Source organism: Mangifera indica, chromosome 17 (genome assembly GCF_011075055.1).
Source record: "Mangifera indica cultivar Alphonso chromosome 17, CATAS_Mindica_2.1, whole genome shotgun sequence".
Lineage (NCBI taxonomy): Eukaryota > Viridiplantae > Streptophyta > Magnoliopsida > Sapindales > Anacardiaceae > Mangifera > Mangifera indica.
Genome location: NC_058153.1, coordinates 4,734,730 through 4,762,721, shown reverse-complemented (window position 1 = coordinate 4,762,721; position 27,992 = coordinate 4,734,730). Strand labels below are relative to the sequence as shown.

The 27,992-nt window shown below is 30.4% G+C and overlaps 2 protein-coding genes across 2 annotated transcripts; both read right to left on the bottom strand.

Annotated features, from left to right (window-relative positions):
* Positions 1-2,525: 2,525 nt before the first annotated feature.
* Positions 2,526-3,565, bottom strand: LOC123200303 (ethylene-responsive transcription factor ERF017-like). Its single transcript, XM_044615447.1, has one exon. The coding sequence runs from the start codon at positions 3,466-3,468 to the stop codon at positions 2,812-2,814; it is 657 nt and encodes a 218-aa protein (XP_044471382.1). The 5' UTR covers positions 3,469-3,565; the 3' UTR covers positions 2,526-2,811.
* Positions 3,566-14,317: 10,752 nt separating this feature from the next.
* Positions 14,318-16,251, bottom strand: LOC123200408. The gene is made up of 2 exons (XM_044615571.1): positions 14,975-16,251; positions 14,318-14,624 (listed from the first exon to the last, which is right to left on the bottom strand). Exons 1-2 carry the CDS (start codon positions 16,135-16,137, stop codon positions 14,576-14,578), a joined length of 1,212 nt encoding a protein of 403 aa, XP_044471506.1. The 5' UTR covers positions 16,138-16,251; the 3' UTR covers positions 14,318-14,575.
* Positions 16,252-27,992: the final 11,741 nt, after the last annotated feature.

Below are 27,992 nucleotides of genomic sequence, written 5' to 3'. Positions count from 1 at the left end.
CTCCAATTAGTTAGAACAAGTTTTTCACGTGTCTAGTAGCAAGAACAGGTGTTCTTGCAATTTGGAACCAGTTTTCCATTAAGAATGGTTGCTCCTTATATTGGAACAAGAACTTCATCAGGAAAAGGTTTTCTATATATTAGAATAGGTATTCTAGACTTGTGTACAAAAATTGGACAAAATAATGAATGACCAATAGAACAAGGTTGTTCCAAGAAGAATGGCTTATCTTGGAGAAAGGAACAAACGTTCTCTCTCCAAATCAAGTGTTTGTGTTTCCTATGAAACTCAATAGAAGAGGAATGACTACATAGATTCGGGTTGTTCCATGTGGAACAATCATTTAGTCTACTGTGAACGGTCATTTAATAAGAAAGAGTAGGTTTTCAGTGATCATTCAATGAGAAAAAGTAGGTTTTCAGTGATCATTCAATGATCTAAAGTAGGTTTTCCATGAATGGAACAATTGTTCTCAATGGAATTCTTAAATACTACAGTGATGCAAGTTCTATTTTTTTAATCGATCTTCTTCACCCAAATGGGTGATAGGGCATGAAAAGCCTTGCCAAAACAAGTATGATGGCTTCCCATTCAACCATCGTATGCAATAACACACAACGACACAAATTCTCGCAATAACACAAATTGTCTAAGGTTTATACCAAACAAAATTTTTAAATTTTGATGTAAATTCAATCAACAAATCAAATAAAAAAATAAACAATTGTACAATTCTTTAATTGATTTCAATAGCATTCATTACATGTCATCAATTGAACCAAACACAAATAAAATTGAAATAAAATAACATACAAATAAGTATGTCACCATTAAATACATGCAAACATAAAATTACAATCCTAAAATTTCTAAGCTTTGATGCTACTGTTGGAAATCTTCAAACACTTGGGTAGTGGAAATGTACATATTTGTTTTGGAATCCCTAGCCAAGAAAAATGGTAGGATTGAATGCAATATATTAAAATCAAGTACATTTGGATGAAAACATATTTGTACTAAGCAACTTCTTCTTTTTCAAATCTTGTACATGGTCACCTAATTTCAGCATAAGGTCATCACAATTAAGATACACGTTAATCTTTTGTCACATGTCCATCATTCAAATGATATTTATCATAAGGCCAAAGGACTTATTTTTACTTAAAGTTCATTGTATTCTCAAACTGATACTCGTTAACTATTAAAAACATAAACTCTCATCCATGAGTGATTAAAATTAATAGATCCAGTTAAGTTTTAAGGGTAAAATCATTATTTAATTAGTAATTTATTAAAAATAATAAAATATTATTCATTTACCTCTTAAGTTTATAAAAGAGCTAGCTTCTTATATTTAGTGTTGTATCATCAGGTTTCGATTCCGATCTTGGACTTTTGGCTACCTTACTAAACTCAAAAGGTTAGGGCAGCAGGAGTGGGTGCCACTAGACGTAAAACTAACAATTTCCCGCTAGCATTAAACTTTGAAAAATTATATTTTTCCCCTAGGGTTTCAATTTTTCAAGATAATTTTTTATAGGAATGCCTAGCTCTCTTACATTGTCTCTCCTTCTCAATGATGTCTCTGTCTCTAGCACTGCTTTTAGCACTCTTCTCTGGCGTCAATCTCTTCGACTCAAGCCATTTGGGTCTTTGATGCTCTCTCATCCTTGTCACCAATCAAGCGTAGTTAACGATGAAGACTCAGACAATTTTCCTCTTCGCCACAACTTGAGCCATCACAACAAAGACGTCATTTATCATTGGACAATCAATACCAGAGATGAGTGCCAGAAGTAGCACTAGAGAGGGAGACATCGTCAAGAGGAAGAGACAACACCAAAGAGTCAGCCGTTCATCGAAAAATTCCCTGAAAAAGTTAAAACCCTAAAGAGAAATATAAGTTTTTAAAGTTTAATTCTATGAAGAAATCGTTAATTTTCTAAATCTAGGAGAAAAAATAGATTATTTTTGTATTATTTTTAATATATTCTAATTAAATAATAATTTTACCTTTGAATCTTAATTGGTTATGTTAATTTTAACTTTTTTTTAGGTGGATAATTATGTTTTCAATAGTTAACATTACTAACTTAGTGATGCAATAAACTTTAGGTGGCCTTATCATGACATGTATGTGAACATACATGCATACAAATAGAGAATGTCATTTAATAATATATAAATATGACACATATAATTTCAAGTATTTTATTCCTGACAAATAAATGTGAAAGCTAGCAGAAACTTCGTCATGCAAGAGTAAACCACGTTGACAAAATACTGCAGAGGTTGGCTGAAAATATGTAGTGTTGCCAGACATGGAGACACTGAATTTCCTTTTGGTTTCCTTACTCACGAGTATTCTGCACTTTTTGACTCTCTACGCCCCCCCGCCGCCATCTTCTTCTTCTTCTTCTTCTTCTTCTTCTTTTTTTAAGTAATGTTACGTATCTAATTTATATATATATATATTATTATATAATTAAATAATTAAAAATAAAATAATATTTAATTATATGACATTGTCTCCAAATTCCAAAGTTTTATTATCAAACAGTTACAACCTTTTAATTATTGATACAAATAATACGAATTTTACAAGTACTATGTTTGAGAAGATGGCACAAAAAAACTGGGCCATGTCTTCCCCCTTATAATATCGTAAAACAGGGGGAAAAAAAAGATAAAAACTTTTCATCCTATAATGTATAATGAAAGATGAAAGAAAAAAATATCAGTGAGTGGTATCGACAGCAAAAATTAGCCGAACTTTCCTGATGAGTTTCTTAACTTAGCTAACGACCTAACTTAGAAATTCCACAGAAATGAAGAGTGAGAGTAGAAGTTTTGTTGATCTTCCTCGTTTTCATCAATTAGCGGCGATGGTGTCGCCGGAGTAGGAGGATATAGTTCATCTCCAGCAAGCCCGGAATAAAGCCCAAAATCAGATGCATCAGCTCGCTCATTGCTGTCTAACATATTTAAAAACGACCAATCTATTGGTTTATGGTCACTGCTATCCACTTCCATGGGCACTGGTGCCACCACCCCGTCTGATGACGACGACGTGTAATGCGACGTTGCAGCTGATGTTGACACATTGTTATAATCCAATGTACTGCTCCGAGGCTCTTGCTCTTCGTTGGCGTATCTCGCGGCAACCACTTGAATCTCCTGTGGATTAAGCGGTCGTCCGTCGGGTCCAGTAATGTTAATCTCCGGTGGGTTCTCAGGGAAGTTGAATTTCGCACTGGCACCTCGTAAGCAGAACAAAGCTGCGTCAAATGCACGCGCTGCCTTCTCCGCCGAATCATATGAGCCTAGCCAAATACGTTCTCGGCTGTTCGGAAGCCGAATCTCGGACACCCATTTCCCCCATTTTCGCTTACGAACGCCCTTGTACTTTGGCTCATGACTACTCGATGATGAAGGTTCAGTCATGGAGTTATCAGTGTTCTTCACCATAATAGTCTGTTTAGTTCTGGTTAAGGTTAAGGTTAAGGTTAAGGAGGCAGCATAAAGATGCAGGAGATTGAGTTGGATTAGACTGATAAGAAACAATGGCGGCTGTGGGGGAGGGCAATATATAGCGAGGACGAAGGTGGAATCTAACTGTCTAAGCGTGTTGATTCTGAAGTCAAGAGGAAATAAAGAAAGAGCGTAAAACAAGCGGACACGTGGCTATCAATGAGGGGTCATGACGATTTCAGAACGCGGTAGGACCATTTTACCAATACTTTGTTGTGTTTATATTTATTTTGTTTAACTCGTGTCTACAGTCTTTGGCCTTTCTGGCCTCTGGAGAGCCAGAGCCACGGCTCAAGCTCAGTCTCGGTGGACTTTTCCTTCTTCCGTGAAAGCCACTCGCCACCTCGATGCGTTTATTCCACTTTGTTTTACATGAATAAAATTAATACAGTAATATTATTAATATAATATTTTATATATAAATAATAATATATTATTATATAATTAAATAATTAAAAATAAAAAATAAAATAATATTTAATTATATAATGAAATATTATTATTTTAGTATAAAATTATATATATAATATTAGTAAAATTATAAATATAAGTAAATAATACAAATTTATCTATAAAAAATTTAAAATAGTTCCTTTGTAGTTCTTTTACTCTTTTGTATAGTTATCAATATTTAACAATACGATACGATATAAATAAAAAATGATACATATCATGAGAGATATCGAATTAATATAATATAGTAGATATATCATATAATATAATACATATCACCAATATAGATTGATACACTTTTTAGATAAAATGATGATATAGTAAATGTATATATGAGAAATTTTAAAATTTTTATTAGTGTTTATAATATTTTTTAAAATAATGATATGTCAATTAAATTTTTTATTTTTTAAAAATTATATTATATGATTCTATATAATATTTAATATACGATAAAAAAAAATAGGTTTATAATATATAATTTGGCTATTATGCTCTGTTGTACCATGCACTCAACGTCATACTATTTTCCCCTCATGGGGGAAAGAATGAGATACCGTTAAGAGAAGATGTAACAAGCAAGGGCCATCACATTCTTGGAAAGGAATTAATAAAAACAAACGAATAAATGAAAGAAAGAAAGTGAATGAAGCTAGTCACAGGGGACCTTTGATGGATGACAAAGAAAGAATCAGTAGGGAACAACAAAGGACGATAGACGGTTGAGTGAGTAATTTAATGGATTGTACTGTTGAGTGTGTCACTGTTTGTTAAAAATAAAAGAGACTTTGAGGACCTCGAGAAATAATTTAAATTAAATATTTTTTAATAATATATTAAAATCAAAATTTTAATTTATTTCGTTCAATAATTTTAAGATTAATCATTAAACTCAAGTTTTATTTTATTTAATATAATTAATTTTAGTCTAATATAATAATTTGACCCAAATAAAATTTTTTTTTATATAAAAACCCAAAACTCTTATAAATTGAAATAAAAAAAAGACTGATTTTTGAAACCGTATTTCTTTTTTCCAAATCTTCAATTATTGATACAAACACTTTCCATTATATTAAATTTAAGTCAATAATTACATTTCCATTGGTTTTTTACTTTCTTTACATTGAAAAGGTTTTCGATATTAAAAATTAGTTGTGTTATTGTATTTTTTTCTTTTATATTACTTTTGTTTGGTGTTTTTTTAATTTTAATTTTTACTATTTGATTAATAAAACAATGGTGGACCGTAGAGATAGAATTAGATTTGAATCAAGTTAGCTCAATCTCAAAAATTGACTCGATTTGATTTAACTCAATTCAAATTTATTTAATTCAAAATCAAATTGAAAGATTTAAATTATTTTTTAAACCAAGCCAAACTCAAGTTAGAAGGTATTTAACTTAATTCAGTTCGAATTCAATTTAAATTTATGATTTTAATTTGTGATTCGATTTGGCTTGAATTAAAAGCTCAAATAAGTGGTTTTGTCTATTATTTTTGTAAAATAAATTCGTTTTACTAATGAGGGATGAATCAAACCGTCATTCCAAATAGAATCAAGTTATGAATTTAAACTATAAATTCAAACAAATCAAGTCAAATTATTTTCTATTTGAATCAAACTTAAGCCACTATTAATATTAGCTTGACAAGTTTGAATCAAACTATTTTTTATTCAAATCAAACTTAAATCGAAAAAAATTTATACTCGATTTGATATATATCCAATCTTTAAGGGAAGACCCTCTTCAACGAAAATCCTGGGTCTGTCACGGACATTCTTTTAACGGATGTATATTTTGACGAGACGCCGTGAGATCGAGTGACAGAAGAAGAAAGAAAAAGAGTGAACACGAATAGAAAATTTGTTTCGTGAAGCCATTTTGGTTGAAGAGAGGAGCCGAAAAGGAGCGATGAGTGAGTGCATGTTCCAGAAGTGTTTAATGTAAATGGCAATTTTTAATAAAAAGAAATTTTTAGGAAATAAAATAATAATTTGACTTTTTTAATATAATAAAATGTGTAAGCATTTTTAAAGTCGAACTTTTCTTTATTGGGGCCATTCCCTCCGCCCGGGTGTGGCTTGACTGAGGATACTATTTTGATAATGGTTTGACTAAGGTAAGTAATTTAATATGATTTGACTTTGATTTGTCAATTACAACGTCAACACCCACTATAAGTAACAAGACTATTTACCCTTTTCACCAATCATTTTTTTTATATTTATTTAAAATAAAATTATATGTATAATTTTATATATAAATAATAATATATTATTATATGTTTAAAAAATAATTTAAACAACAAAAACAAAAATTTATATATATATATAGATATAATGTTTAAATCTCTTTTGACAATATATCGAGATTAATTCTTGAATTACTTGATTCACTAGTTGTAAGATTGATCATTGGATCTGGGTTTATCTTATTCGGTATAGTTAATTTGATCCTAAAAGTAGTGATTTAGCTTGAGCAAAATTCCTCTTTACGAAAAAAAATAAAATAATAATGTATCACTATATGATTATATGTTATTTTATTTTTAATTTTTAACTATTTAATTACATGATAATATATCATTATTTATATACAAAAATTATTTATATAATACTATTTATTTATTTATTTATTTTACGTAAGTCTATATATGGAAGAAGAATTTATTTAAGTAAAATGTAAGTTTAGAAAATGTTATACAAGTTAATCTCAGAGTTTAATAAAACTGACGGAGTACTAAACTTTTTGAAAAGAGTGTTTGGATTTGAATTGTCAATTACAATGTGAACACCCACTACAAGGGAAGTAACAAGACTGTTTCCTTTCCACCATAAATTATCTTTTTTGTATTTATTTAAAATAAAATTATATGTATAATTTTATATACAAATAATAATATATTATTATATTTTTAAAAAATAATTTGAACGACAAAAAAAATTATATGTATAAAAAAAGAGTTCAAATCTCATTTGACAACATATCAAGATTAAACTCTTGACCTACTTGATTTAGTGGTTGTATGATCGATTATTAGATTTGGGATTTGTCTTACTCAATGTGGTTAATTGGGTCCTAAAAGTAGTGATCTGGCTTGAACAAGATTCCTCGTTTCAAAAGAATAAAATAATAATGTGTCGCTATGTGATTATGTGTTATCTTATTTTTAATTTTTAACTATTTAATTACATAATAATATATCGTTATTTATACATAAAAATTATTTATATATCACTATTTATTTATTTAATTTACGTAAGTCTGTATGTTGAAGAAGAATTTATTTAAGTAAAATTTAAGTTTAGAGAATGTAATACAAGTTAATCTCAGAGATTAATAAAATTGGTAAAGTACTAAAATTTTTAAAAAGAATATTTGAATTTATGTTTCTATTACACTTATAAAACTTTAACTTATTTAATATAATACATTTATAATTCAATTAATAAACATAAAAAAAAGTAAAATTTCTGCAAAATATTTTATAACAAAATACAAGTGTGCAAAGGGTGGACCGTGAAAACGCGGTTACAAATTAGACTCGTAAGTTGAAGTATGTCAAAATAGAGGTACTTTCTATTTTGTCCTTCATAACAATAATTAGTTGGTCAAAATTAAAATAAGCGTTTTTCAAAGGAAAATTTGTACATTATACCTTTCAAATCTCCGACTTTTCAAAAAAAAATTAATTTTAAAAAAAAAGTTTTAATATAGCTGCCAAAAAGTCCTTTATTTTTCCTCTGTTTTTTTTTTTCCTGTGCGTTGTGTCTGAATCTTAAAATAATTCGTATGAGTAGTTAGTGGGTTATTCTCTTGATCTCTGTTATGATAGATATTCAAAAAAAGACATCCGTGATTTTTTTTAATTAATGTATTGTTGTTGCTTTTAGAAGTTTGTCTTTGAATTCGATAGATTGTCTCAGTAACTATTTTTGTATAGTTTTTTTGGTCGCTTGGGTGGTTTGTTCCCATGGTAGGTCTAGTTTTTTTTGTTACTGTTCTTTGGTTTGACCTTGACTGTTTTTATATGCTTATTTACGAAAAAAAAATCTTTTTTTTTTTAAATCTCTCCTACTTATTTATATATATTAAAATCAGAAATCAAGAAAGTTCATTATTTCTTAGGATAATTGTGCATTATTCTTAGGCGTTTGGGGGGGCTTCAACAAGCAACATATGCATTTGGGGTTTCAACAGAGTACAATGTGTAATATATGGGGGGCTTACTGATATTTTACTATATGTAGTACATGAGGGCTCATGAAATAGTCCGGAAGGCTTATTGATATTTTATTTTTAAAAATGTTTTTCTTTTTAATATATCTTTCACCATAGGCAAAGCGTCAACAATTAATTTTTATCTGTCAATAATATAATTATTATACATTTTGATTCTTTTATAATATGATATCTTTTTAAGACTAAGAGATAAAATTAATGCCTATTATAAAGATTTTTTAATATGTGTTGACTGATATATCAACGAGTGAATGGTATTTGACTAAAGAATAACATATTCTACTGTAGCAAAAAATTTAAATAGTCATTGATATTATGATATATATAATTCGGTTTAAACTAATAAATCAGATTGAATAACTAAAAAATTTGAATAATCTGTTAGAATGCGTATCAGAGATATAAACTCTGTACCTAAGAGTGATAAATCCTTTTTTGATCTACCATAACTTTTATACGTTTCTTAATATGGTCAATCATCACTATTTGAATATCATTTTTGAGCATTTGAGACCTAAAAATACATAGTTTGTTTTTGCCTGATTTGTGATTTATGATTTTAAGATTAGAGTTTAAGATTTACCCTTATCTTAGAAAATATCATTTCACCCCTACATATGTGAATACTCGTACTATTCTATTTCATTAAATTTTTTAAATTCATCATTTCAAAAACTTTTTTCCCCTAAAATCCTTTAAATCATTAATATCAACAACGTAATAACTAAATATACATCTTCATATTTAGATTTTTTCATGCTTTTCGGATTGATTGCGTAGTTTTTTTTTTTTTATTATAGAGAATTGATTAATAAGAGTTGAAATTTTGTAGTGAACAGTATTAGGATATTCAAACTGTTCAAAGGATACCGATAAGGGCAATCTGGGTATTATTTAAAATATAGGTACTTTTTATTTTTGGTTTCATTTCAATTATTAGTTGGTCAATTAAAGTAAGTATTTTTAGAAAGAAAATTTGTACGATTGTACCTTTAAAAATAAACTATCAAGTATATATAAAATTTGTTCTCGTCTCTGACTTTTCAATAAAATTTTAATTTAAAAAAAAGAAAAACCTATTAATATAGCCACCAAAAAGTCTTTTTTTTTCTTTCTCTTTATTGATTCAGAATCCTTGAGCAATTCCTATAAGTGGTTGGTGGATTCTTCTCTTGATCTCTATCATAGTTAAATTTATGATAGGCTTACAAGAGAAGATATTTGCGATTTATTTTTTCTTTATCGATATATTATTGCTGCTTCAAATTCTATTTATAGTATGATTGTGCATTATTATTAGGCATGTTGATTATATTTTTGTAATTACAAATTCAACTTCATTAGTATGGTAAATTGAAGCTCAATATGCAGGATATGCGTGTTGGGTTTCAACAAAATTTACAATGTGTAACATATGGGGGGCTTTTTGATATATTACTCTATGGACACATGAGGGTCGCATAAAATTTACCATGTATAATAGTCGGGAGGGCTTATTAATATTTTATGTTTAAAGTTGGTTTTTTTTTTTTTTAAAGCCCAAAAGACTTATTCCCACTCAAACTTCTATTTTCTAATTTTTAAAAACCTAAATATTCACTCATAAATTAAAATCTGTTAAATTTTTCAGTTAGATTAAGGGTAAAATTATTATTTAATAATAATATTTAAAAATAAAAATTTATATCATTTTATCTCTTTAATTTGAAAACTAATATTTTTTTCATAAAATTAAGTTTTGAAAAGTGATATTTTCCCTCTATCTAGGGTTTTTGAATTTCACAAACAAATTTTTGGCCAACGATATCCAATCTCTCTCCCTCTTGGTGTCATCTCTCATTTCGATGCTCAAAATCTAATCAATGATATTTGGATTCAATAGAATCCAGATGAAGAGTCAAAACTCTTCATCATCCAGACGAAGTCAGCTTCATTTGAACGACGATGACAGTCCAAATGAGGAGATCAACCTCATTTGGAGGAGGACAACTCCTTGTCTGGACTATCATTATTGTCTAGATGAAATCGACTTCTTTTGGATGACGAAGATCTAGATGAAAAGTTTTCATCTGGATTATGTCGAATCTAAACATCATCAATCGAATATTGAGCACTGGAGGAAGAGACGACATTAGGAGGGAGAGAGATTGGTCATCATTTGCAAAAAATTCGTCAATGAAATTGGAAACCCTAGGTAGGGGGAAAATGTCATTTTTCCAAACTTAATTTTATGAAAAGTTATTAATTTTTTAAATTAAGGGAGTAAAATGATATAAATTTTAAATATTATTATTAAATAACAATTTTATTCTTAATTTTAACTGAAAATTTTAATAAATTTTAGTTTATGGGTGAATATTTAGGTTTTCAAAAATTAGAAAATAGAAGTTTAAGATTTTATTATATCTTGGATGAGAATAAGTCTTTTGGCTTTTTTTTTTTTTTTTTCATTATAGACAAAGTATCAATGATTAAAGATAAATTTATACAATTTTTTTATACGAGTAATTTTATCCCCATCTTAATTGCTATAGAATAGAACAATGAATGGTTGGAGTTGGAGACCTCATGACTCTGTATACGAGGTGAACATTGTAGCAGGTGTTGTGGTTTGGGCTAGGCTGAGGCAACATAATGGAGCAAACACACTCATTCTTTAACATTTGATCCATAATCACTTCTTCTATACTTGTTATAAAATGGGCCAATTCCAACACAATAAAAACATATACATGGACAGTCGAAAATTTGATAATTATGAGTAGGCGATTTTGAATTAAAAATAAATAATATTAATTATATGATAATATAATATTTATGTATCTAAATTATATACAAAAGAATATGTATATATAACCTTGCTTATAAGTTTTATTGCATTATAAAACATGCTTAATTTGATAATTATGAAATGATTAAAACATAATTTAAGTATAATTTCTCATAATCATAAATACAAAAAATTAGTAAAAGTTGGTTGTTGTTCAATCATCTAACTTTTAATGTGATATATGTTGTTTGAACAACTCAATCACTTCACATTTAATATGTCATTAAAGCCATACAATAATTTTATTGTCGTCTTTGTCTAGGAAGGCGAAAAGCTTTATCTTCCCCAACGAAGCTCTTCACCTTTTATGGATTCTCTAACATTGATCGAGCATTCAAATGGAAGGAGAGAGACCGTCAGAGGGAGAGGTCACCAGTAATGACACCAAAGATGATGTCAAAGATCTCGAAACGAAATCTTAGGAGAAAATTGTCATTTTTTAAAACTTAAACTAAGAGAAACTTTTAGTTTTTTAAGTTTAGGGGGGCAAAAAGAGATTATATTTTAGTTTATTTTTAATATTATAGAAAAAATAATAATTTTATCTTTATTACTGTTAATAGGTGAGTATTTGAGATTATTAAAGTTAAAGGAAGAAACTTAAACATGCAACCTACCTTGGGTGGGAAATAGTCCTTTGGCCTTTTATTTTTCTAAAAGAATAAGAAATTAATTGTTGTCTTATTTAATTGTAACTTTCTTTCTCCTCTTTGATTGCTTTTTATAATCTTAGGCCCCACGTAGATTGGCACTGATGCTCCTAATCGAGTTTGACAACACAAAAAAAATTTGAAAAAAAATATATACACCAACACCCACTCTTCGACATGAAGTGGGCCGGGTTGCCGGTGCCCCATTTTTGGCACGGCCTACGTACGGGTCATGAAGGGCTGTGTTGGGGTCTTGGATCAAGGCACACAGGCCCACTTTACACAATCGGTTAAATAAAAATAAAATAATTTAAAATAATTACAGTTATAAAGTATGAAAATAAATAATTTTGTCTATTGACTCATAAAAACACACAGACTGACTCATTAAAGCCTGCAATGACCCATTGGCCTTAGACACAACGGGTTGCATATGGCCTGCATTGGAGACAATCTGGCATGATTCACTGTCAGTGTTTACCCACACCTAAAATTAACTAATGGCCAAAGGACTATGTATGTCCCACCCAAAGTTTGCGATTTTTTCAAGTTTTTTTCCATTAATTTAAAAAATCTTATTTATCCACCTATAAATTATTAAAACTAACTGAGTTTACTAGTTATATCATTTCTCCCCCTAAACCCTAAAAATTAATAATTTTCCCTCAACCTAAGTTTTTAAAAACAACATTTCCCTTTTAGGGTTTTCAATTTTCATATTCAAGTTTTCAATGTTGTTTCTTCCTTTCCGACGACCTCCAGACGACATCTCTTCTTCTCTGATACAGCCTCCTTCCAATGATTCTCCTGGGAATCATCGTCGATGAAGACTCCTTATCATACAAATCGTCTTCGTCGACGATATTCTCAGGAAAACCGTTGGAAGAAGGCTACGTCGGAAAGAAAGAGACGTCGTTTGAAGGTCAGTGAAGAAGAAGAAAAGACACCAAAAAATTGAAAACCCTAAGGGAGAAAATGTTATTTTTAAAAACTTGGATTGGGGAAAATTATTAGTTTTTAGGGTTTAAGAGAGAAAAATAAAATAACGATTTTGTCTTTGAAACAATTAGTTTTAATCGCACACGAATAGGTAAATAAGATTTTTAAAATTAACGAGAGAAAACTTGGGAAAACAACATACCTTAGGTGGGAAATAATCCTTTGGCCTTAAATAATTAAATGTAACTTTCAAATGTCCTTTTCTTGAGTGAATCGGAATAGATGATAAAGTGTGCTGAATGTTACTGTATCCATGTTCATTTTTCCAGTCTTTCTTTACCTCTTTTCTGGGTACCTTGGGCAGTTGTACCAAAAAGATTCAGTGACAGAATGGAAGAAAAGAATTCAACCACAATGAATTCCTATTACAGAGGTATTACGGACCCAGCTGGTGGTTCCACAGTTCCCAAAATTGAAATTCATTCGCAAAATCAATTTTATAGCTTGAATAAATGGTTTGAATTGATAATTTAAATTTACAGTTCTGATTAATGGCTCAAATTTGTGATTTATTGACAAAACGACGTTATTTTACTCAAATAATATTTAAAATTACTTATTTGAGCCACAAATTCAAATAAAAACTGAGCTATAAATTCGAATTAATTCAAACTTCTAATTCAAGCCAAACTGAGTCGAAAACCTTTTAATTCGAATTCGATTCAGTTTAAAAAATGAACCGATTCTTTCAATTTGAATTTGGGTTGATTCAAATCAAACAAATTCGAATCGAATTTTTGAGACTGGACCGACCCAAATCGTATCCAAGCCTACTCTTTGTGTACTATATTACTTAATATAAATAAATATATTCCACATTTGCAGTTTCTACATAGATTTTTTGAGTTTTGCAAATTAGTTTTTCTATAAGAATAAGATATTAAATGTCGTCTTAATTAATGATAAATCTCTTTCTCTTCTTTGCTTGCTTTTATAATCTTAGGCCGCATGACAGTAGGCCAGGTTACAGGTCCCTCATTTTTGACACCGCCTACCTATGGGTCATGCAAGCTGTGTCAAGGCCTTAAGCTAAGACTCACGGGCCAAACTTATACAATGACCTAAATAAAAATTAAAAATTAAAAATAATTACAATTAAAAAAATATGAAAATAAATAATTTTGTCAACCAACCTGTAAACGTAAACAGACCAACTTGTTAAAGCCCACAACAACACAACCAGCAAGCCTTGGGTTGCATTGCAGACCTTACCATGCTAGCGAGTTGGCCCAATCCTTAGACGCTAGGTTGCATCGGAGCCAGTATGGTATAACCCGTCCTTTTCTTGAGTGAATTGGAATAGTGATAAAGTCTGCTGAATGTTACTATCCATGTTCATTTTTCCAATCTTTCTTTACCTCTTTTCTGGGTTCCTTGGGCAATCGTACCAAAAAGATTCAGTGACAGAATGGAATAAAAGAATTCAACCAAAATGAATTCATATCACAGTGGAATCACAGACCCAGATGGCAGTTCCACACTTCCCAGAATTGAAATTTATTCCCATTAAAGGACATGACTCCAAACATTAAAGATTAACAAAACTGTAAAATATTAGAACTTTCATATTAGTTTTAAAAAAAAAAAAAGGACATGACTCATGCACTCATTCAATCAAATAACATTTATAGAATATTTAGATATGAGAGCTACTTTTACATATATTGATATATTGTGTATTAAGACATTGGTGAGGAAGAAAAACATGCCCTTTTCTTCCATTATTTTCGTCTATGGCTTGCCAATTTCAACATCTTTGCAAGCCTTATTTGAAGAAAGTTTCTAAAACACTACCAAATAGGGGATAAAAAAAGGAGAGAGAAGGGTGACAAAGATTTTATTGACAAAAAAAATTCAATCCTTGTCAAGCTAGCCATTCGCTGTCCATTCCTTCAAATTCCCCAATATCCATGCTGTTCATCAAAATTTTACAAGATGAAAACAGAAACAGAATCAATAAACTTATCATACATCAACAACTTTTCTTACTGGCATCCCAATAAGCAAAAGATTAAAAGAAAAAAAATTTAAAAACTTTTATTTGGACAGACGGAACTGTAGATGCCACCAGTGCCTTAGTAGTTCTTATCATATACTTGATGAAACCCTCATCTTTCACCTGATTTCTATTAAGAATATCTCAAAAATTCGAAGTTGTAACTTTGAAAGTACTATTCAGAAACAGATTGAATTAGGGGTATAAATGCATGAACATAAAACATTTCAACGGCTTCAAAATTGAGGTTTTCAAATGGAAAATTACCAGGGCAAGGCAGGATCTTGGAGGTAGTCATCTGGGCAGTTATCACTGAGATGTTGTTGCAGGCAGCTCTCATTTGCGTTCAACCAGTTAGGGAACTCCATGACTTCATCGAACGGATGGAACCCATCTTCCTCTCTCTTCATTTCTTCAGGTTCAGGTTCAAGTTCCATGGTCTCGGAGAACTTGAACCACCAAGCCGATGTCATCAAATTCATTGTATCATTCCACTCTATCTGATGTTGTTCTCCGAGTGATCTGATCTCAGCCATTCTCTCATCATTCATTGCTGGATGTAACCCAGTTCCGAAACCGCAGGATCCCGAAACATCAGAAACACCAGATGGGCCCCCAATTGCAGCTGAAGGATGTTCTTCAGTAGCAAATGAAGGAGTAGGAGAAGAAGATGATGATGGAGATGAGGAAGAGTAGATTGATGGGTTGTTGCTGCTCTGGTAAAGAGATATGTCTAAGTCGTTGAAATCATGAAGATTGAGGTTTAGGCCCAAGGTTTGGTTTGGAAGAGTAAAATTTAAGGTTTCAGAAAAAGTATGAGGAGGAACTTGTGAAACAGGAGGAGGGGGAGGAAAATTAGAGAAAGATGAATATGAAAGATTGTCTAAATAATTTGTGAAATTGGAAGTGTTTGAGGGGTATATTCTAGGATTTCTCCTAGATTTTATCTTGCCTTCCTGTTCAAAAATTTGTAGAGGTGATGGTTGTAAGGGTTGTGACTGTTGTTTTTGGTGTCGCTCTAGTTGTTGCTCACTGGCTTGTTTCATAGCAGCCCTATGGAACTTGAGTGCAGTCACAATCTCTCTCCTAGCCTCAGCCATGTTTAGAAGCCTTTCTTGGTAAGGCCTACTGGCGTGAAGTCTCCTCCTAACTTTTTTTTTATGCTGTTGAGGTTGTTGGGGTGGCTGGTCTTTCGGGGTTTCACTAAATCCTTCACCAAATTTGGCTAAATTTTGGGCAGAAACACTATGATCACCATCAGCACAATCAGGGTTCATGGGGTCTTTGGTCCTTGATGAGGTAAGTTGCTTCACAAGGCTGCGAATATAAGCACCAGAGAGGTGAGGCTCAACTTTCAGCTTACTATTATTCAGCTTTCTGTCAATTTCCAATCCTCCTTTGCTTTCTCGCGTTGAAGAACTACCCCTCATCTCTCTCTCTCACTTTAGAAATGCAGAGAGAGAAGGTTTGGAAAGATCATGTTTTTTTTTTTTTTACCTTCTATGTTCTGAGAGAAAAAGTACGCAAGGCAGAGGGGCAGAGGGGCAGAGGCTGATCCGCAGTACCCCTGAGGTCCTCATGGGTGTTATAAATACTAGTTTCGGGGCAGGATTGGGTTTTTAAATTCTTTTGATATTTCCCTCATTTGGCAAACCACATATATTATTGTTTCATAAGCCGCCTTAATTATGCAGTTACTAGGCTACCCTTTTCTTTCTGCTATATTTATAAGGGGCCTGATCAACTATTGGCTGCAATGCTTCCAAGTGAAGTTCCTCTAATGTCTCGCTGAGTTTGAATCAAAGAGTAAAATTTCACATATGAAATCAAAGATTCAAATCTCTTTTGATATTATTTTGAAATTAAATTATTAATTTATCTAATACAAGTTATGAGACTAATAACTAAACTTAAAATTTTACCTAATTAGATATAAGATTTCACCTGTTTGAGGTGATGTAATTATTTGCAGGGAGAATATGTAAAAGAAAAGTATTGGTCCCATGAAAAAATAAAGTACTTTTGGTAATGGGATGGTGATTGGCTGGTAGATTTCCTGAAATAAAAGTATTAACCATACCCAGTGGGCAAATTAGGCATAGAAGATATATGGGCATTCTGGTATCTTGCTAGCAAGCATGATGGGACCAGGCTCTAAAAACGTCAGCAAAAGCTTATCGATACTGACAGAAGAATCTCCATTACTGTTGTCACTTTCTCTTTTAGTATTTCCCTTGTTTGGGAAGGAAGAGAAGAATTCCAATTATTCTGTTTAAAACAATTTGTTCAACATGATTTCAGTCTGTTGATAAAAACAGAGAACTTGGACCTTTTGTACAGGTGTTCGATGATATGTTAAAGACAGAAATGCTCCATACCCTTCTTTTTTATCCCCTTATAATATTTTTTTTTTAAACAAAAAACCCTATTTTAAATTAGATCATTTCTTTGGAGTTGAATTAACCACACCAAACAATTAAAATTCTTACTCTAATGATCAATTTCATAATTATTGAATCAAGTAAATCAAAATTGTCTTTTGGGCTAAACATTTACCTTCGACATCTTATTCTAAACTGGTGGTGGCAGAGCCAGAGGCATGGCTTCTGTCTTTTACCAGAGTTTTGAGGCAGCAACAACAGTGAAACTAAAGCCTACCTTTTTACTGCTGTAAATATAAAACAAAAGAGCTTCTTCATCTCACAAATCACAAACTCAATCATGTTTAGAATAACATCAGTTTTTCCATTCAATCGGACACTGACACTGTTTGCTCACAAGATCAAATTGCTGGGTGCATGGGGGGCAAAATGCTGCATTTCATCCCAAAAATAATAGTAATTTAACAACAAACAGAAATATACAAACCCCTCCTACTATATAGATTGAGACATATCCATGTATGTTTTTCACCTCAAACAAAGATGCCCAGTTGAGCTATACGGCAGGCAAAACAGGATCAGGGTGGTGCAGTCTTTGCCTGGTAATCTAAATAAATTTATAAAAAGTACGTTTGATCAGTATAATTTAATATCTATAATAGTGATAATAATCAAATTAATTCTTATATTATCATTTTATATTATTATTAACAATAAAAAAATATGATAATATTTTATTATTATCAATCGAATAAAATAATAATAATAATAAAATTTCGATTACCTTTCTGTCAACCAAACATGATATATTCCACTCCACAATTATGGAATGCTGAACACCAAAATTACAAGCTATGGAAAAATGATTCTGAAGTTAAGTGAGTATTCAGGCATGTAGCTTTCAAGAAATAGCCAATTTCCCTCTAAAAGTTAGCCTGTCGACAGAAATTCTGCCACAAACATTATCTATAGCCGCCAAGATACAGCCATCAGAGCTATCACAGTCTTATTATTGTGGAGACTTTGTTATTTAGAAAGTAGACGGTTCAATCAATTCAACACACAAGCAAGTTGAATGTCAGGTAAAATGCAATTGATTGCCTATATATATATATAAGGCTTAACGACAAAATAATGGCAAACTAAGCATTCAGGTCTATTAGACTTATATTTAATCGAGTTAAATCAAATTTGATTCGGTTTGAGGAATATTGAGCTTGATCTCATTGAGCTACTTTCAAAATTGTTTGAGCTTTGATTCAGTATTATAAGTAATAAAAAAAATGATTAAAATGATCTTATTTTTATATGTATTAATTAAAATAATATTTTTTAATTGATTTGTATTGAATTATTTTAGGATCGTAAGCTTTGTGAGTCAAAGACCCCTCAAACTTATGCTTTAATTTATATTTAAACCAAACTTCTTTCACACTTATTTCAACCAAACTTGTTTTCAAATCTGAATAAATTTAATTCGAATCAAACAGCAGCGCAACCACTTGCATGATCATATCTTGTCTTTTTATCATTTAAATGGACAAATACAACTTGCATTTACATTGAGCATCAGGCTCTTGCGGCTACAAAAATAATGACCAAGCCAAAACATTCAAATTATGAAATTATTATGACCATCATTTGTCAAATCTGAAAATTTACAGGATATGCAGCTCAATGCTAAGGAAATTCTAGAGGGTAGATTTTTTTCAAACACTCTATCCCTTCAATCACACGCTCTTTCTGTCAATGTCTTGTAGGGGACCATAGATAGCTTTGAATATTAACAGCTTTGTAAGAATTGACTGTTCCTCTCTTAAATTTGAAATGTAGTTATGGATTATATGCCAATATACTAATCAACTATCCTTATTTATTAGGCCAAAAGACTTATCGCACCCAAGGTTTAGTGTATACCAAACTCATATATGCAAAGTTTTGAAAATTCAAACATTCACTCATCTGTTAAATTTGATTGTTTCTATTGAGGGTAAAATTGTTTTTTATTAAAAATTTTTGAAAAAAACAAAAATTATCTCATTTTCTCCCCATTTAGTTTTAAAAAGTAATAATTTTACCTCATTCAAACTTTGAAAAGTTGTGTTTTTCCTCCTAGGGTTTGATTTTTTTCCAAGTCACCACTTTTCGACGACATCTCCAAAAAGATTGTCAACCAGGCTTCTCACCACCTTCCTCCTCAATGGTTTTCTAATGTGAAAATCATCAAAAATCCAATTAAAATAGCCAAAAGATGTAACACAAATCTATGTTTTGTTCAATCGAATGACGTGCAAACATGTGCATCATCCAATCAATACACAAATTCGCGCGACATCACATAGATTTGTGCAACGTTGTCTGACCATTTCGACCAAAATTTCAGTGATTTTTATGTCAAGAAACTACTAAGGAGGGAGGTAGTGGGAAGGTTGGTCAACAGCTAATTGTTTTGTAGACGTCACTAAAAAAATTGTGGCTTGGAAAAAATCAAATCATAGGGGAGAAAATGCTTTTTTTTTTTTGTAAATAATGATTTTATCTTAATAATAATATTTAAATTTAATAGATAAATAAGTATTTAAATTTTTAAAATTTTACAAAAATTAATTTGGATATACACTAAACCTTGGATGGGAGTAGGGTTGGATTCAAGTCAAGCTCGAGCTCAGCTCGGTTTATATATAGCTGAACTTGAGTTCGAGAAACCAAACTCGAACTTGGCTCAGCTTGTTTTTTGTTATTAAAACGACGTCGTTTTAATACATATAGATTAAAATGACGTCGTTTTGTATCAAAATTTTTAATTGAAAAATTTGATCAGTAGTTCGAGCTTGAACTTGGCTAAACTCGTATAGGGTTGGCTTATTTTGAGCTTATCGAACTAAGTTTAAATTCAAATTCAAATAAACTCAAATCGAATCTAACCCTAGGTGAGAGTAAGTCCTTTGGCGTATTTATTGTTATGGAAGTTGTAACCTATTTTATAAATGTTTTGTATTTATTGGTAGTAAAAGTTTTAACAGTATTAATGGTTCCAAAAAAAAATAGGACACAGAATTCGAGGTCCAAAAGACGCATTTTTCAATATGCCCATCTCATGTGCAGCTTACCCTTATTTGTCAACCAGCCCCAGCCTAAATTGAAAGTCTTGACAGATAATTTAAACCAACCACTCATAAGCTTACTTAGTAAATACGGAAGCAGAAAGAAATAATACAAGATCATATAAATATAATATAATAAATAATAAAAAAATATATTTATAAAAAAGACAAAAATTCAGATATAAAAAATATATAAAATATGTATATATACGAATTTAATATAATATATTTTTAATAATATATTTTTAAATATATAATAATATTAATAATAATTTTAATACTTTTTATAAATCTTCTAATTAAAATTAATATAACAATTTAAATATAAAGTATATAATTGATTATTAAACTCAATATGATATAATATATAATCAAAATTTAATTATCATAAAAATTATTATTTTATGAATTTTGTATCAAATCATTATCGAAATATTATGATTTATTGATATTTAAGCTAAGAAAACTAAGCATGTATAGGAGATTTATAAAAAATTAAACGTGTATAAGAGATCCATAGAATACTTTCATTGAACCATTGAAAACATAAAATACCTATTTAAGATTTTAATGACAAAAAATTGAAATTTTGATTTTATATAATTATAGTATTATAGTAATTAATTGAAAATGTTAGAAACGTTTTCATATTTTTAAAAATTCATAAAAAAACGAAAACATAAAAAAAATAAAAAATATGCTTTTAATATTATATATGTATAAAATATATATTTTAGATTCATAAATTCAAAATAAAGTATCTAAAATGTAAATTAAACATGAATAATTTACATTTTAACTTGCTAAATCCATAGGTAATATTTATTTACAGGATTTTCATATCAGTAGATTATTTAAATAATATTATTTTATTAATATTTTAAAATAATTATATTTAATAATATTTAAATAAAATAATATATTAATATTATTTTATGATCTCCTATCAAACATTAATACAATAAAATTAGGTAATATTATAAATATAAGATAAACAAATTTCAAGATGATTAATTGAAGAATGGAAGAATAATTTTATTAACTCAAGGCTGCAAAATAAGAAGAAGAAAGTAAGAGTGAAGAAACAGAAAGCAAGAAGATTGTGAAATTGTTACAGCCGAATGAAGAAGGGAAAGGTCCTTTATATAGCCAATTTCCTGCTGGCCTCCAGACTTCATTTATTGCATTCCCACCAAAATTTTCTAAATTTGCTACTGAGCTTCATCTCCTTCCATTAAATGCATTTCTATTTAATGTCAAAATTTACTACATATGGTGGAAAATCTACCATCTATGCAACATGTAATAATTTATGTCACGTAATTTTTAAAATAATTTATATTTGTGTAATTTTTCCTTTTTTGTAACAAAATATTAGTAAAACCAATAGCATCCTCAATGTCTTTTTCGCAAATTACTAACTCTACATATTCCTAATCTTCATGACAAAACACTGGGAAATTCATACTATTCTCAACCCACAAAGGAACAAGTTTAGCTAAAGTTTCAGCCATTCTACTCCAAAGAAAATAAGGCCAAAGGACTTATTGCCACCCAAGTTTTAGTTTATTTTCAAACATATATTTACGAAGTTTTAAAAACTTAAATACGTATTTATCATTTAACTTTTGTCAAATTTTTTAGTTAGTTATAAGGATAAAATTATTATTTTATAATTATTATTAAAACAAATAAAAATTATATATTATTTTTTAATTTAAAAAACTAATAATTTTTTTTTGTTTAAAAGTTTAAAAATTTATATTTTCTCTTTAGGGTTTGATTTTTTCTAGAGTGGTCACTGGATTTGAAAAAATCAAATCCTCAGAGGAAAATGCAAGTTTTTAAAGTTTTAGATAGAGAAAAATTGTTAATTTTTTAAACTAAAAAGAAAAATAAGTTATAATTTTATTTAGTTTAATGTTAATTATAAAATGACAGTTTTATTTTTATAATTAATTAAAAATTTAATAAAAATTAGATGACGAGTGAATATTTAAATTTTTGAAATTCTGTATCTGCTGTTTAGATATGAACTAAAACTTGCATGGGAATAAGTCTTTTAGCCAGGAAATAAATAGCAACGTTTGCAAACCTAGATATGTAGCCTTAACAATCATCAAAGAGGCGACAAAAAGAGAGGTTTCAATGACAAAATTTAATAAAACCTTAATCCCAGTTACAGGCTTATTTTTATATAATGTTCAAGCAATTCTTCCGGCAAATATAAGATCAAAATACGAACCAATATTGACAAACAACTGTGTGGGCACAAGTTGAAAGAGAAAAAGGAAAGAAATAATCCTCCTTCGTCAAAGTGTGAAACTTTTAGTCTTGCTTACATCTGAACACACAGAGAAACAGATAAGATACAAACAGTACACTCCATCTAGCAGCATAAAATAAAATAAATATAATTGTAAAAGATTGCATGAAAGAGAGAGAAAAGAAGCAGTTTTTTCTCTTACTTATGGATAAAGATGCATATGAAAACCATCTTCAACCAATCCATTGATGCTTCAGCTTCAGATAGCTTCCACGAATCACATCCAACTGCAAACCCTTTTTCTTTATATTTTCTCTCTCTTGTTTTTTCTTCGGATTCCATTCACACCACTGTCTATATTGCCCCTTTTATCCTTTTTACGTCAAAAATTCAACTCTCTAGCTCCCCGCAGGATTTAGAAGAAGCAGCATTCTGAGTGGCTCAGCTAGCTGTGAGCTTGCAGGCTGGCTGTCTGTTTCACACGCCTGCACCATACGAGCAATGGCTGTTAATATTAAATCACTATTACTCTTTTAGATTTTTCTCTGAACAAGAGTTGCAGAGGGCAGGTTCGAGTCATTGATGAGACGGCTATGGTAATTATTGGGGCCTTTCATCACTGTTCATTCGTTGAATGTGTGCGTGGCTATTGCTTGATAGTAATTATTCTATTTAATAGGGGGTTTTAGGTAATTTCGTTGCAATTTAAAAGCTCTGTAGCGTTGTGGGGTTACGTTGCTGCAAATACTGAGGGAGATGATGTGACGGGTGATAATCAAGGGGTAATTTGGGTGATGATGTGAGCGCACGTTGCCACATGAGCTGAACCTAAAGCCTCCAATCGGAAAAAAAACTTTGCCACGTGGAATTATCGGAGATGGACAATTTTTGGCAGCCCCGGCCCCACCCTTACCCTGCCACCGCCGAAAAAAGCCTGCCACCTGAACCCAATTTCTTCAGCTTCCTCACTTTCATGTTCCGTCTCGTCTCCTCCTCAATACTCTTTCTTCAATTTAAAAATAAATAATTTTTCAATGTAACCCCAACCATCTTTGAGGGCTGACTTGAACGTGATGTTAAAAATGGGAGTCTTGGGTTATCACTCTCTTGGTATATTAAGATTATATTACTCATGACGGTCTGATTAGAGTGAAAATTTTCAAATATTCCAATAATCTTAATAGGTCACATAGAAATAATGGGTCTTCTAATCACCTAACCAAACCAAGTAAAAACTTTAGTGTAACATTTTTTTTTTTAATTTATCTCAGTTCATCTTTATTATCATTTTTGCACATTTGCAACATACTTGAGTCTTTTTAGACTCTAATTATCATTACTTTGACAAGTAATATAGAAATAATAAATATTTTGACATCGAGTCAAACCGTGTAAAAACTTTAGTGTGACATTTTTTTCTTTAATTTGTCTCAATTCATTTATATTATTATTTTTACACACTCGTACCATGAATCTTATTAAACTCTAATCATTGTTACTTTGACCTTTATGTGTAAGATTCTAAATTGTATATATCAATTAATAATAAGAAATCACATCAATAATATCAAACAATATATGTGTCTATCAATGATCAAATATGATATATGATAATATCCATAAGGAATTATCTCACAATGTACATAATTTATCAAATGATATCACATGAGAATCTTAAAAAAAGTAACATATAAAACCGATAATAGGCTTTGACCGATCGACCTACTAAATTTCAAGACTTAGGGTATGACCTACAAAATGATAGATCATGTTTTTATAAACTTTAAATAGAACAACTTTTGTGAAATGTGTCTTTTTGAGCTACGAATCATTCTGTGAAACTTTAATTCGATCCACCTCATTTTCAGGTAATGCCAAGCTTCTGCTTAGACCAACGCCATCTAACCCATAGTCACCTCTAGACAGGGACCTCATATTCTTAATTGTAAGTTAATTGGTAGTTCTAGATACATTACAATTTGAAGAATCAAACTGATGGCAACGTCATATAAGTAACAGAAACCTAACGGGTGACAATTATTAATGTTAAGCGTTTGAAGATGAAGCCAATATTGCCAACCATATTTGACAAAAGCTATGGTCCTTCACCCACCATTATTAGACCAACCATATTTGCCAAAATCTATGTCCTTTTTATACATGAGCTTTTTTTTTTGTTATTCAAATTACTTTTGATGCTTGTCTAATGATGATACTTCTATATATAATATTTTAGAATTTTTAATTAATATATAATTCAAGTGGTTATTAAATGAGTGTTGGTGTTTGTGGTAAAATTAAGAAGACATTTATGGAACATAAGATGATGCAGGGAGGGGCGGGGCGGCCGTCAACACAGCCAATTAACCCTTAAAGCGTGTGGTCACTTTCCTCTATTAGTGCGCGGGGATGGGGTTAATTGGCGCATGCATGCATGCATGCACAGCAGCAGCAGCAATAGCACCACCACCCACGGGGACCATTCTTCCAATTTAATCTGCAGCAACCACCTTCCACCATCAACGCTATCACTAAACCACCCAACACAACTCTGCAGAGAGTGAATATGAGTTCTAGCAGAAGCTGCTGAGACATCAACCAAAATCTATCAAAATCAATCCATTTTATGTGTATATGCAAGAGGAGAAAGTGATTGTGCATCGTTCCAATTTATTTACCACAAGAAAATGAAGATAGAGAATTCTGATGCCGATTATCCACGCCTTGTCCATCTTCATTCATTCATTAATTAATATATTTGTTGTTCTGTTGCTATTAAGGTGATGCTACATTTTAAATTCACTTGAATGCAAATCCGAACTCGTTTCAACGGTGTCAAGTTTGAACTCACTTCAAAGGTGTTCGAGTTTGGCTCGTTTAACAAAAATAAAGCTTGAGTTCAAACTTAAATCAAGTTTTGAGCTCCACTCAATACTAAAACGACGTCATTTTAATATGTATTAATCAAAATGACATCGTTTTAGATAATTCATATTGAATTTTTTAAGTTTACAAGTTTTTCGAATCAAACATTCTTAAAACTCAAACTTAATAATATTAAACTTTTAAACTCAAATTTGAGTTTGTATTTATTTGAATCGAATTTAGTTAGAATATATTTGACTCAAATTCAATCCTAGTTATAAGTGCCATGCCTTCAAAAGAAGTAACAGTTGAGTCTGTGCGTATGTGCATGCACGCTCGTGTTAATTCAAGGAAGCATCCATCAAAGGCCATTCATTTCGATCAATCATCCATCACTCATAATTTATCATACGTAGGAAAATACGTTAAATTTTGTTTCTCTGTGAAAAATACATGTTTCTTTTAACTCAAGTAATATAATTCCCAGTTGTTCATGTCAGAAATGACTTACAGAGGCTAGAGCGGCCGGTTGCACAGTCCTATAAATATTAAATAATAAAATAATAACATTTTTTTATTTATCTTTTAGACTGTTTTTAGAGAACAATTGCAGAGAGTTCTAGTGCATTTTTTTAGTCATTCGGTGAGCCCGAATGATCAAAGAGAAGATGAAGATCCCTTCGCCTTTGTCACCTCTCGGTTTTTATAGCCAAGTGCTAAGGGCTTTGTCAGAATCCAGGAATATGTGGGGTTTAATGATTTATTAAGTTTGTATGTCCATCAGGTATAAGTGATACGTGTATGGTCAAGATAACTATATGCATGTCCATCAGGTATTTGCTAAGTCGGCATGTTCATCCGATCTTGCTGATATGTGTACGGTCAAGATAACTACAGGTTAGAGGTTGTCAGGTCTGGTGCTAACACTTCAAATTTAATACAATGCATGTTGTCCGGTCGACTTAATCATTTTAATAGGTGAAACTATTCAATTATGGCTTTAAGGGGAAGACGTAACCGATATATATATATATATATATATATATATATTACACCTGCTCTTATTAAATATTTAATAAATTTTAAAGCTATCACTAATATTATTTGTCAAAACTATAACCTTTTATTTATATTTATTAATTACTTAAGCTGTTATTAAACCATACAATTATTTGATTTTATAAAATCAAAATTATAAGTAATTTTTAACTTATATTAAGAATTTTTCTAACATTTGGGAAATATTAGTTATGAGTAATATTATGTATATTTAGTTTTATATACCCAAATAAATATACATATAATCTGTTATTATATAATTAAAGATTATTTTATTTTTAATTTAAAATTATTTAATTATTTAATGATACATATCAAATATTGAATAATTTATATACTCAAAATTAGTATATATAATTTTATTAATACTCTTAAACACGTATTTTTAATTGGAGGGTCGGTTGGATCCTACCCTCGCAAAGCCTAGGTCCACCCTGGGTAGGGTCCCACAATGTGTATCCCTTGGTTCCATCTTTATAGCCAGGAAAATAACACTTCTTTGGACCTTAGCCCCAACTTACATCTTTTTAACTTTAGGAATCCACGCATAAACATCATCGCATCCGTATGTACGAAAGAATGAATGATTAATTTAATAGGCTCTCTAGACTATACCTCTTCAGGAATCTTGCAAATTCAAAGGTGTGGTGGGAAACATGCATATGAACTACTAGACCAATCTGCAAATTAATGGAGTAGTTCGCTCAACTACTCCATTTTGTTATGCATAGCTAGAGACCTTCATTTGTTTTTCGTTATGTTAAATTCATTATAAAGCTCCAAAAACTCTGAACGTATGTATTGTCCTCCATCATCTATTAACAGACACTTAATCATCGTCCCTTTTTTATTCTCCAACTAAAGCTTTAAATTCTGGGAAACAAGAAAAGTATTCACACTTCCTTTCTTTCGAGCCAAAACACCCAAATTTCTTAGAAAAATTGTCAATAAATGAGATAAAATACTTCGCACCTCTAAGAGATGCAACGGAGCCTCACAAACATTCTGACTTCTAGTAGTGGATGAAGAGAAACTAATTTTATGATGTTTATTATAGAGATATGTTAAGATTTCAAGTGTAAGGTATGAGATTTGAATCTCATATTAGAAAGTATAAACTTTTAGTATAAGAATTATATGATCTTAGACTTTTTAATCTCAATATCTAGCTTTTGAAATATAGTTCTCCTAAAATTTATATCATTTGATAGTAAAGTTACCACCATGTCTTCCAGTTACAATCGTACAAAGTATAATAGTATATTAATATCCTAAGTGTAAAATATATGCCCTTAGGCTCTCGAAACTCAAGTGTGGTTCTTGTAATCTTCGTATCGAGATAATATTACCAAAAATTTATATTAACAAATTTTAAGTCAGGTAGTAATTCTCTTATATAAAAGTACCTTTAATTGTGATTCAGAATATGTCATAATAATATCTCCTAAATTTACTTTTTCCGAAAAAAATTTTATCCATCTTTATCAAAAGTTTTCAGTAATAGAAGACTCTTTTGAAGATTTAGTATATGTTGTAAACTAGATATACTATATGTAAAACTATCAAATATGGTAATTCGAACAACTGTAAATGTGTTGCTATCACCAATT

Coding starts and splice junctions, on each gene's coding strand:
- LOC123200303 (XM_044615447.1), bottom strand. CDS start 3,468: ATGGTGAAGAACACTGATAACTCCATGACTGAACCTTCATCATCGAGT.
- LOC123200408 (XM_044615571.1), bottom strand. CDS start 16,137: ATGAGGGGTAGTTCTTCAACGCGAGAAAGCAAAGGAGGATTGGAAATT. Junction 14,625..14,974: donor CAAGATCCTGCCTTGCCCTG/GTAATTTTCCAT, acceptor TTTGATGAACAG/CATGGATATTGGGGAATTTG.